This window comes from Acomys minous (assembly GCF_964271855.1).
Source record: "Acomys minous genome assembly, chromosome: 10".
NCBI classification, from domain to species: Eukaryota; Metazoa; Chordata; class Mammalia; order Rodentia; family Muridae; genus Acomys; species Acomys minous.
In genome coordinates this window covers 72758341-72770742 of record NC_140491.1, presented here as the reverse complement: position 1 = coordinate 72770742, position 12402 = coordinate 72758341, and the positions used below count along the sequence as shown (strand labels likewise).

General features: G+C 46.1%; 1 protein-coding gene across 1 annotated transcript in view; it reads left to right on the top strand.

Moving 5' to 3' along the window:
• The window catches only part of LOC311607672 (complement C5), an 82751-nt gene that overhangs the window by 50676 nt on the left and 19673 nt on the right, over window positions 1-12402 (top strand). The window contains exons 26-30 of the mRNA XM_084799622.1: window positions 2538-2697; window positions 4206-4301; window positions 6064-6235; window positions 8748-8953; window positions 11262-11414. Of these exons, the coding sequence (XP_084655748.1) occupies window positions 2538-2697; window positions 4206-4301; window positions 6064-6235; window positions 8748-8953; window positions 11262-11414 (787 nt within the window). The remainder of the gene's footprint in view (window positions 1-2537; window positions 2698-4205; window positions 4302-6063; window positions 6236-8747; window positions 8954-11261; window positions 11415-12402) is intronic.

The following is a 12402-nucleotide window of genomic DNA, read 5'->3' as shown; positions in this document are numbered from 1 at the left end:
CCGGACATGGTGTTGCTTACTTACAATGCCAGCAGCTGGGGGGGGGGGGCAGGGAGGGGAGTAAGAGGAGCATAAGTTCGAAGCTGAGCTGCATCATAAGGTGATAAAAACAAGGGGCTGCAGAGACAACTCAGCCCTTAAGGGCACTGGCTGCTATCCCAAAGGACCTGGGTTTAATTCCCAGCACCCACATGGCAGCTCACAACACCCTCCCACAGACATACATGCAGGCAAAACACCCGTGCACATAAAATAAGAGTAAATAAGTTTTGTTAAAAAAGAAGATAAGACTTCACAGTGTGCCGAGTATTTCATAGGTCCCTGCAGAAAACACACTTCAGGAGTTTACAGTCTGCAATAATTTAGTAGTTTTTGATGTAGTCTTTTTATGTGGCCCTGACTGCTCTGAACTTGCTCTTTAGACTGGACCTGGATAGCACCCAGTCTCCTGCCTCTGCCTCTGCCTCTGCCTCTGCCTCTGCCTCCAGAGAGCTGGGATGGTGGCCATGTGCCACCGTCCCCAGCAAGGTGCAGTGAGTGAATTTTAGATGTTTCCCAGAATTTCATCCTTGGCCTCTTATTTCTTATAGTCTCTCTTGCACAACCTTACCTTTGTCCATAACCTCCATCACTTCTGTGTGGATGGATCCCCGATCAATGTATCTAACTGCCTCCTGGCCACAGACCCACATTTCTAGGAGCCTAGACACGAAGAGCAACAAATACAAAGCAGTCCAAATCATTGTTTTCTTTTCTTTCTTTTTCTTTTCTTCTTCTTCTTCTTCTTCTTCTTTTTTTTTTTTTTTTCTTCTTCTTCTTGATACAGGATTTCTCTGTGTTATCCTTGGCTGTCCTGGACTTGTTCTGTAGACCAGACTGGCCTCGGACTCACAGCGATCCACCTGCCTCTGCCTCCCGAGTGCTGGGATTAAAGGTGTGCTCCACCATACCCGGCCTGTTTTCTTTCTCAAACCTGCCTTCCCATCCCCTCACTGAACCCTCTGTCCTCCTCTAAGTCAGAATCATCAGTTGTTTTTTGGTACCCTCCCCTTTAGCTCTGTGTCCAGCCTCAGCTCACAGGGCATCCAGGGCTACACAGCGAGAATCTTCCTCAAAGAAAAACACAGACAGACAGACAGACAGATAGACGCGCGCGCGCACACACACACACACACACACATGCATGCACACACACAATTAAATGAAAAATAAGACAGGAAAATGTAAATATTATACTGATGTTTTGTTTAGTTGGTTGGTTTGGTGTTTTTGAGACAAGGTTGCTCAGTGTAGCCTTGGCTGTCCTGGGCTTGCTTTGTAGACCAGGCTGGCCTTGAACTCACAGCAAACTCCTGACTCTGCCTCCCAAGTGCTGGGATTACAGGTGTGTGCCACCATGCCCAGTTTATACTGATGTTTTTATACGATGGAATTGATAGGTAGGTTAGGAGCTTCTAGAGTTCCCTTTACTATTTGGAAGCAGAGCGTGTTTAGCTTGTGTGCTAGTTAGCAACACTCTTGTCATAGATGAGCACTTTGCATTTGTTGACTGATACTGTTGAGAGATGGAAGGGGACCCAGAGAAGAGGGAGGGGGTTTTTTGTTGTTTTGGTTTTTATTTTTGTTTAGCTATTCTTTTGTGCTTTGGAATTTTTGAAAAGTTTTTGCTCTTGAAATTTTTTCCTTAAAATGCATTTTTAAAATACAAGATAAACAAAATCTTTAAATGAGGAGAAAAGAGAGTCAAGAAGCCTAAGGACAAACCGGGCAATGGTGGTGCACGCCTTTAATCCCAGTACTTGGGAGGCAGAGTCAGGCGCATCGCTGTGAGTTCAAGGCCAGCCTGGTCTACAAAGCGAGCCCAGGATAGCCAAGGCTACACAGAGAAACGCTGTCTCAAAAAACCAAAAAAAGAAAAGAAAGGAAGGAAGGAAGAAAAGAAGCCTCAGGACGTCAGAGTGGGCTCTTGGGCAGCTAGGGAGGTCCTGAGTTCTGTCCTGTGCTTAGCCTGGGGCCACTTTCTGTCTAAGTAGGTGAGATCTGTAAAGCTTCCTTGTCTGGTGGAGGGTCTGAGTCTAAGGGAGGATTTAACAGGAAGGACATAGCTCTTCCAGGGAGATTAGGGAGGAAGCTGGGCCTCAGGGAGGCTCAGATAATGGAGATTTTCCTTTTTAGAACTCCCATTTATGGATCATACTTTGACTCAAAACTGTTTGCTTCACCTCTGTGACCTTTAACTTTAATGAGGCCTTTTTTTTTCTTTCTTGTCACCAGAAACCAGTTTTCCGCTTGAGTGCTAGGGGACAGTGTTACAGTCACAGCTGTGCTGTTTGTAGTTGTTGATTGACGATCTGTCACTTAGCCTCCCTGGTTACCTTGTACAATGACTTACTCTAGAATTTTTATGTCTTTGATTTTAATTTTCTTTTAAAGAAAAAAAAAGCATACAAATAAACCACGTGGTAAATAGACAGCCAGGAGAGACTCAGTGTTCTGCAATATGTGTGTGATTTTTTTTTTTTTTTTTTGTCTTGAAGGCTAACAGCTTTTGCTTTGAGAGTCCTTGGACAAGTGGCTAAGTATGTGAAACAGGACCAAAACTCAATTTGTAATTCTCTGTATTGGCTGATTGAGAAATGTCAGCTGGAAAATGGATCTTTCAAGGAACATTCCCAGTATCTGCCGATAAAATTACAGGTAAGGAAGTCAAACATATAAATTTACATTAGTTTTATTTATAGACTATCATTTTGTTCCCATTCTGTTGTGTGTGTGTGTGGAGTAATGAAGAGAGGGAAATAAATACATTAGTATCATTATATTGGGGTGATAAAATGCCCTGAGAAAAGCAAATTCTGAGAAGCTTATTTCAGCTCACAGTTGCAGGCCACAGCCCACTACTACCCAGGAAGTCATGTTAGCAGAAACCAAGCTAGCCAGACCATGAACAGGGAGTGACTGCAAGGCACACTGGAGCTCGCTCGCTGTAGCCACTCTGCGGTGGTCCAGGACCCCAGCCAGGGGAATGATGCTGCCCACGGTGGCTTGTCTTCTCACCAAAAATTACCCACAAAGATGCCCACAGCCTACCCTGATATAGACTATACTTTGTTGAGCCTATCTTTCCAGGTGATTCTAGATGGCGTTGGGATGGCAATTAGCATATAAATCAGACACGAAGGATTTTCAAGTGTGTTATACTTGTTAGTGACAGGGAGACCCCCTTGTTGACAGCAGGGGATCCAGTCTAGACTGGAGGAGAAGACTGTTGCCCACATGACTCCTGGAAAATTAGGAGATACAGTCAACAGCATGTCTGTCTGAATCTTTCTCCAAAGTTAGCTTATTTCTCCTTCTTACCAAAACTGTCCATGTTTATGATACAAAACCTCTTTTAGAATGTGCATGTCCCAAATGTTGCTATTATGAACAGTGCTGCAGTGAACATGGGAGTGCAAATGTGTCTCAGAAATCCAAATTCCCTTTCTGCTGGCTAAATACCCTGGAGTGGAGCTGGTATATAGTAGTTCTGTTTTTATTTTTTGGAGACCTCTGTACTGTGTTTCGTAGTGGCTATGCTAATTTCCCAGCAGCGGCCCACAGCGGGTCTCTTCTCTCCACAGCCTTGACATTTACCTCTTATCTTTCTGTCATACCTATGGCGACAGCGTGAGGTGATGACTCCTTGTGGTTTTAGTTTGAATTCCTCAGGTAACTAGTAATGGTGAACACTTTTCATATACCTATTGTTCCTGGAAACTTTAATTCCAGGGGTGGAGGACAGGGAAGAAATGGAAAGAGAAGGGAGAAAAGAGAAGAGACTTAAGTTTATTCAAAAAACTAGAGCCAAGAGAATTAGATTGTGAGTGTCATAAAATAAGTCTGGAAAAGTAGAAGCAGTCCACTGAAGATCTTGTAAGCCGGTATTGGAGGGCACCTGCCCCGAGAGGCCTAAGTGATGCCTCAGGGAGGGCGTGGCCTTTCCAAGGATCTTGAAGGGGGGAGGATTTGAATGTGGTGAAGAATAGTGCGACGGGGCTGACAGGTGCAGATGGGGGAGTCGGGCTAAGGAAGGTGCGCAGCAAAGCTCGGGTGTTTGTGGGAAACATTCGGCCCCAGCACACACGTTGTGGAAACATGGAGACGGCCCCACGGGAGAGTTGAACCAGATCGTTTGACTTCTTTTAAAACACCATTTGTTTTAGGGCACTTCACCCGTTGAAGCCCAAGAGAGCGCTTTGTACCTTACGGCCTTTTCCGTGATCGGGATTAGAAAGGCTATGGAGCTCTGCCCCCTGCAGGTAAGCCCCAGGATGCTTTCCCTTGCCTGGCTTAGCTGACCGCAAACCTCGGGGCGGGCAGGGCTCGCCAGGGCACACTTCATTTCAAATGTTCTTCTTACTGCCTCTCGCACTGTGGAAATGACGTTAAGACCAAAATCGAGGTTTCATAAGTGACAGATTCTCACATGTTGTCTGACCCGTAGATAGAGCTGACATCAGAAGCGGATGATGCCCATTGCTCAGGGTTACCAAAAACTAAATTGTCTAGCGGGAATAGTTGGGACTGTGATGGGAGAATGATTCTAGAATGTGTCTAGCTCCCCTCTCTTTACATTTTATAACTTATCTTTGTGCATATGTGTGTACACGCCTGCTTGTCCACATTGGAGGTAGGAAGAGAGGCATCAGGTCCCCCAGAACTGGAGTTCCAGGCAGCTGTGAGCCACCTGATAGGATGGATGGTAGGAACTGAACTCGGGTCTCCGGCAAGAGCAGCCGGTGCCCTTAACCTGCCGAGCCATCTCTCCGGCCCCCAGGTTCCCACTTTTATCTCTGCTAAATATTGCTGTTGCCTTCGGTAGTGCAGAGACACCCTTAGCATCCAATCGGTTTTTACTTTTTTGCATGGCGCTATTTTGTTTGCTTCAAAGCTGAGAAACTAAAGAGAAGATTCACCTCTTTAACATAGAAGCTTCCAAACGTGGAAGATGGGCCAATGGCTCAGTCAGTAAAGTGCTTGCCGCTGAGGCATGAGGGTCTGGGTTCAAAGCCACAATAAGAGTTTAAAAAGCCAGGTAAACATGACCGCCACACCTATAATCCCTGGGCAGCCAGTATAGCCTATTAGGAAGCTCCAGGTCCGGTGGGAGTCGGTGTCATTAAAAAAAAACAAAACAAAACAAAAAAACAAGCTGTAGAAGAAGCCTCCAAAGGTTAACATAGATAACAGCGCTTGGTGGAAAGAGTTAGGAGCCCTGCACCCAGATTGCATACTCCTGCCTGCAAAGCCGGAGTCAAGCAGGCTGTAAATCAGGCGACACAACTGAGCTGGAATTTCAGTTCCCAAAGGGGATTTGCTGAACTGGAGGCACAAAAAACAAAAGCATTCTGTTTGGGCAGTTTCATAGCACTGGTGTTCACACTTAAGAGAAAATAGTCCACAAGTGGTCTATTAGTCCCAGTGGTGTAGATTCGGGTTGGCACTCGTGCCCACGGGATGCACACACAGTCATCTGGGAGAGGAGGCAGGCGGCTGGGATGCTAGCTGGCTTTCCCTGGGCCCATCAGCGCATGCGCGACAGGAACTCTTCCTGGGCATTGCGAGTGTCGGAGAGCTCCAGTGGCTCTGTTCCTTTTGCTGTTGTGGATCTGTTCTCTGTGGGTATACTCCTTTTGAACGCGTGACTTCATCTCAGCTCTGCTGACACAGGATGAAAATCCGTCCATACTGGTGCTTCCACCCCAGGGGCTGGGCCAGTGATGGGGTCGGATCCCTGGGGACAAACTTCACAAGGAAAAATGGAAACTCAGGTGGCAATGCAGAACCCAGTTTGGACCACCACCACATGGTTTCTTCTGAGATAGTCTTTGCCCCTTCTCTCTAAAGGATTTTCCCTGTTGATTGTATTCACAGGTCTCCAGGGCCCTCGTTCCCTCCACCTCCCACACCCTGTTCCCAGCCCCCCAACCCTCACCCCCAATGTGCCAGCAACCTCAGAGCTGCCCCCATCAGTTTACAGGCTGACGTTGGGAAAAGACAGTCTTCTGCTCTTGTTTCCAGAAAATCGACACAGCTGTAGCTAAGGCTGACTCCTTCCTACTTGAAAAGGCCCTGCCGGCCAAGAGCACCTTCACCCTGGCCATCGTGGCCTACGCCCTCTCCCTGGGAGACAGAACCCACCCGAGGCTCCGGTCAATTTTCTCAGCTCTGAAGAGGGAAGCTGTGGTTAAAGGTAGGACTGACTCATCCTGCACTGAGTCTGCGCTCCTGGGATCGGGTGGGACGGAAGCTGAATGTGTCGTCTTTACCCACAAGGAACCGTCATGCCACAAAGTGATGAATTCTGATACTCAATCATTTATTCACCCAGAGAATCCTGATTCATTCATTCAACACACAGGCATTGACCATCCTGTGGAGTCTTCCACTCGAGGGACAAATCAAATAAAGCCAAATAAATCTAAGCTGGCTGGGTATGGTGCGTGCTCCTGCAATCCCAGCACTCTAGAGACTGAGGCAGGGGGATCCAGAGTTCCAGATAAGACAGAACAAAACCTCCAGGGCCAACAAGATGGCTCAGGAAGGAACAGGGTTTGCTGCTGCTGCCCAGCCTTGACACCCGAGTTCCATCACCACCAGTGTGAGGGGAGAATCAGCTCCTGCAAGTGGTCCTCTGACTTCCACAAGCACTGCCATGCACAAGTGTGCACTTACACACACACACACACACACACACACACACACACACCATACCACACCAGTAAATAAATAAAATTTTGTCTTATTTCAAATCCAGGCCCTTGTAATATTTAAATTCTAGTTGAGAAAGAAGCAAGCATGAGAAATAAGTGAAATTTAATAAATATGTACGACAACAGAAAAGAAGACAAATCAGACAGGGAAAAGAGATACAGCACGGAGCCTGGTCATGAATTTAGATCATGCACCTTGTGTTGTAATTAACTTATCAGTATGGCCTAGGAAGCCAATAACTGATACAATGAGACTGTAGTGTATTTTAAAGCCGCAAACACTACACTGGGTAGAATCGAAACTCCTACTAATCTACTAGCAAACTAAACTAAACTACTCTAATCCTGTGGCCTCCAAACCTACGTCTATCCCAACCACTTGCCACTTTGAGCCTCCCCGGGAGGATTCTCTCCTCTTCTCTCAACTGTCCAGCAACCAGCTCTTCCAACCTCCCTTGGAAGCCCCGCCTTCCACTTCCTGTCCTTCTGCCCAGCTGATTGGCTAAACAGAGCTTTATTGACAACCCAAGTTCTGTCCATCCAACACTGGTTCCATGAGAAGAAACCAACTTAAGCCAGGGCGGTGCCCAGGCAAGCAGGTGGGCTGAAGCTGAAAGGGGGCTGGGCTGCGTCCGCTCCCCAACCCATGTCCTTCAGGTCAGGGCTGCCCATCTCGAGCACACCAGACTCTAATCTCCACTTTGAGCCACCAGAAGCCACTGAGCCAAGGAGTATGTGGCCTGGCTTGTGTCGCACCGGGGGGTCCGCATGGCTGGCAGTGCTGATCCCTGTCCCAAGTTTCCTCAGCAATAAACAAGTCTTGTGTGAGGTTTATGAGTGTCTACAAAATCACCTTTGTCATCACTTTTAAAAGTGTAAGTTTTAACATAGACCTCAAAATCGCTTCTTCGATGCTTCCGAAATAGCACCAAAATGTTTTGGGAATTGTAAGATGCGTTATAAAGTCACACACTTAGCCGGGCATGATGGCACACACCTGTAATCCCAGCACTTGGGAGACAGAGGCAGGCGGATCTCTGTAAGTTCGAGGCCAGTCTGGTCTACAAAGCGAGTCCAGGACAGCCAAAGCTACACAGAAAAACCCTGTCCCGGGAAAAAAACCAAAAAAGTAAGTAAGTAAATAAATAAATAAGTATGAATAAGGAAGTCATACACCTTAAGAGCTAGGAGCGAACTGAACAACTCAAGTAATATTTAAAACCTAAATAAACCTTTCCTTTTAACTAAAATAAATCTGAGTATGAGCAGGATTAAAAAAAAATCTTGTTCAGAGTCATGAAAGTCATATAATAACGAATTGTAAAAAGATCCTTCAAAATTAAGTTAGCCTTCAAAAAAAAACCTTGCCTTACTATTTAAAAAGATACTTATTTCAAGAAAGATTTGCAGTGATTGTTTCACATTCCTAGAGCAACAACAGATATATATGAAAATATGGAGCTCTCAATTGGGAAGTTAGGAATACCTACGTGCTGATTCGGGTGTCCTCTCCCACATTCCAGGTTGTGATAGTTTTCCTCCAAAGAGAAAGATAATATGTCAGATTTATTCTTCCAATGTGAATAATGACAATCCATCACCTATGAATAGTGCTTGCTGGCCTACAAACACCTTTTCCATATGTGTCTCTTGTGAGCATCACTACACAGACTGGGTCCCACAGAACTAATGAACTTCCTGGGTTGACACGGCCAGTTGATAGGAAAGGAGAGACTAGCACATGGGTCCGCTGCATCCCCAGCTAATCAGGCTTGCTGCCCCGTCGTCAGATTGGCTGCGCTCTCTGGCATGTGTGGCCATCCTTCTCCAGTGGAGACAAAGGGTACGGATCGCATTTTGTGTTGGCCACCTCGATGAGGGTCTAACTGGAGAAGAGAGCTGCTAGGAGCGAGAAGGCAGCCACACGTGTGCTGGGATCTCATCAAGATCCCATTTTAACTTCTACTGAGAAACGCCATGTGTTGACCTCAGGTAATCCACCCGTTTACCGTTTCTGGAGAGACACTCTCCACCAATCAGAAAGCTCGGCGCCTCACAGTGGCACGGCAAGTATGGTAGAAACCACAGCTTACGCTTTGCTCACCAGCCTCAACCTGAAGGAGATGAATTACGTCAATCCGATCATCAAGTGGCTATCTGAAGAGCAGAGGTACGGAGGCGGCTTTTATTCCACCCAGGTAATGTGTCATTAGCCTGATCTGTGCTGCTGCTTCCCGCATTATACCTTCCACACTCATTCTGGCCCCTAGGACTCTAACAAATGGACTCCCATAGCATAGGCACAAAGCATGTCTAGACTCATAGGACCCTGGTTGTTAGCTGTGTGGGTGACTTCATTATGCAGAAGAGGAAATGAGTCTAAGGAGGCGTATTCAGGGCCCAAACCAGCACCCATGTCTCCGGCATCTGTGCCCAGTGGTGCTTCTTTCATCATCTTTGGTGGTGGTGGTGGTGGTGGTGGTGGTGGTGGTGGTGGTGGTGGTTTTTAGAATCAGGGTCTCTCTGTGTAACCTTGGCTGTCCTGGAATGCACTTTGTAAACAAGGCTGGCCTCAAACTCACAGAGATCCCGCTGCCTCTGCCGATGTGGGACTAAAGGCGTGCACCGCCACTCCTGGCCTTTCATTGTCTTTAAAGACCATGGAAGGCTGTTAGGTTGTCAGCAAGTGCATCACATTCTGTTTAATGAGTAGTGGTTACCATAGAAACAAAGGTACAGATGAGTCCTCTTCTGCACCGCTAGCAACTGTATTTATCTGCCTGAGGATTACGTTTTATGTTGTGACCACTGTTATTCAGTTGGATAACCACAGGCATATATTGCATAGCAATGTTTTGGCCAATAACAGACCACAAATATAACGATGATTCATAAAATTGTAACAGAGCTAAAAAAAAAAAAAAAAAACTTGCTATTACCTGCTACTAGATCTGTGGCTGTCATCATGTTGCATGTAAGACATTACATGTTTTTGCTGATGCTGATGTGAGCAAACTTACTGCGCTGCCAATCACACGAATGGATAACACTACAAACTGTATAGTGATGCTTGATAATGACAACAAGCAACTAAATTACTGGCTCTCGTGGTTATCTGGGGTTTCTATGAATTGAACACAGGAGCCTGCAGCTACTAAGGGCTCTACCCAGGTTTGTGTGCGCATACTCGGTGATGTTTGCACAATTATGAAATCACCCAGCAGTTCACATTCAGAGCGTGCCCTGTCTTGAAGTGGTGCACGCCTGTGCGTCTGTGTTTAAAGTGGAGCCTCAGATATTAACGTCTTTGCTCTCTAGGTGTTTATGGATAGTGACTGTGCGAGTGGGTGTGTGTGGGTGTGTGTGGGTGTGGTGTACGTGTATATAAGAAGTGCGGGAGTTTCTCCAGATTGAGTTAGCGATTGTTTAATGGGTTTTATTGTGGAGACAGCCAGGCTTAGCAGGAAATGTGCCCTAGTGATTAGCTGCTATAGACACAGGAGTGGCCAGCCATTTAATATCTAGTCACATTTGCTCACCTTATAGAAGAAGATGAGGAAGAGCCAGAGTGAATAGAAGTGCATTAGCTCGGGTTTCTCAGGGATGGAAAGACCAAGGTTGAGGGGCCACAACTGGCAAAAAAAAACATCTCTGCTGTGTCATCCCATGAAGAACAAAGAGGAGAAACAGGAAAGAGAAGAAAGGAGAGGGGGGGAGGGGAGGAAAGAGGAGGGACAGATCTACTCTTTTATAAGGATAATGACACTAATCTACTTCTGAGAGTGGTGACACCATGACCTGCATACCTCCCATTAGATCCCAGACCCCCAACATCGCCACCTTGGACATTAAATCTTCAACACATGGACTGTGAAGGGCACAACCCACCATAGCAGGCACAGAGGAAGACATAGATACCTGTACGCTCCACGACTCTTACATTATAGTGGGGAAGGCAGCCATCAAGTAACCATAAATAAAAGTGTTATAAATCGAAGTGAGTGGTCTACAGGGCAGGAAGTGAGCATCAAAACTATCGCGAAGAGGTAGTTGTTGGCCTTGCTGCGGCGGTATTTAAGCTGAGACTAAAGGACGAGAAAGAGGGAATGTGCAGAGCCAGAGGGAATTTTCAGAGTGACTTACCTGAGGGTAGAGGTACGGAACACATAGTGAACCCTGACCTGAGGCCACACTTCCTTCCTGTTCCTGCTGGAAACAATGTCCTTCCTGTGGGAGAGCCACCCTTCCTTACACCCCCACAATAGCCCCTCAACCTGCTGCATTCCATCAGCTGGAGTGTCACCTCCAGACAGAGCTGCCTACCTACCATCTCCCAAGCAGGAGATGGGTGTGCTTAGAGCTGGGGAGGCCGAAGTAAGAGCATTTCACCTTCAAGCCTCTATATGGGAATCCTGTTCGCAGAAAGAGCGTGGGTCTGTTTGTAAACTGGGACTGTATAAATGAACTAAATGTGGTTTGTTTGTTTTTTTTGTGGATTATTGCCAGGACACCATCAATGCCATTGAGGGCCTCACAGAATACTCTCTTGTGGCCAAACAACTTCATTTGAATATGGACATCAATGTCTCCTACAAACACAAAGGTGATTTCTACCACTATAAGGTGACAGAGGAGAATTTCCTTGGAAGGCCAGTGGAGGTAAATGCGGAAATGTTCATAATAGTTTGCAATCAGATGGGCCCCGTTTAAGTCCTCCCGTCCTTCCTTATTGTACCTGTGCTTGTAGTCGTTATTTAAGCGTTCATTGAGTGTCTGTTGACTCCTAATCAGGGCGCCTATTGTATCTTCATCACTGGTGATTCAAGAGTAAAGCACAAAGAACTCATGTTCTGGGGGAGGGACAGTCATTTAAACAAGTCCTGAAACACCTATATAGAAAGTGTGGGGCTGGGGCAGGGGTGGGGATGGGCTCCTGATTCAGGCCAACAGATATTGTATATAGGGGAGGGGTTTAATATGTCCACATGTGTAGGCTACATCTGCAAGAATCAGAAAGAGACAGTCAGGTAAAGAATATCCACTATATGTAATGCACACGCAGACGTGCCATTGCGGGGACACGAAAGACATGTTTGGGCTTTTGTCCTTGGTCTTGCACACAAACTATAGCTAGCTTGGGGTTGACCTCTGGATCTCTAGACTCCTTCCTCCATGTCTTTCTCCAAAGCTAGATTGTTTTTAAAATTTAGTTTTATTTTATGTGCATTGGTGTAAGGGTGTTGGATCCCCTGGAACTGGAGTTACAGGCAGTTGTAAGCTGTCATGTGGGTGCTGGGAATTGAACCCAGGTCCTCTGGAAGAGCAGCCAGTGCTCTTAACTGCTCAGTCATCTCTCCAGTCCCTTAGGCTAGATTTTTTTTCCTCAGGGAAAACTCTAATGGGTTATGAAAATTTCCCAAAGAAAAAGATACATTAGGCGAAGTATATGCTCTATAATATTATGGCTCACAGTCTACACAGCCAAATGCACGTTTTTCTAATTTTCGTGTGTGAATTGAGTGCATTTAATATATAAGCAAATGGGAATAGACCTCACTGTGTACACGCCCTACAAATCCATGCTTATGAAAGTAAAGAGATATGAGAAATGAAACTTAAGCAAAACTTTTAAACCAGTGACTCATAG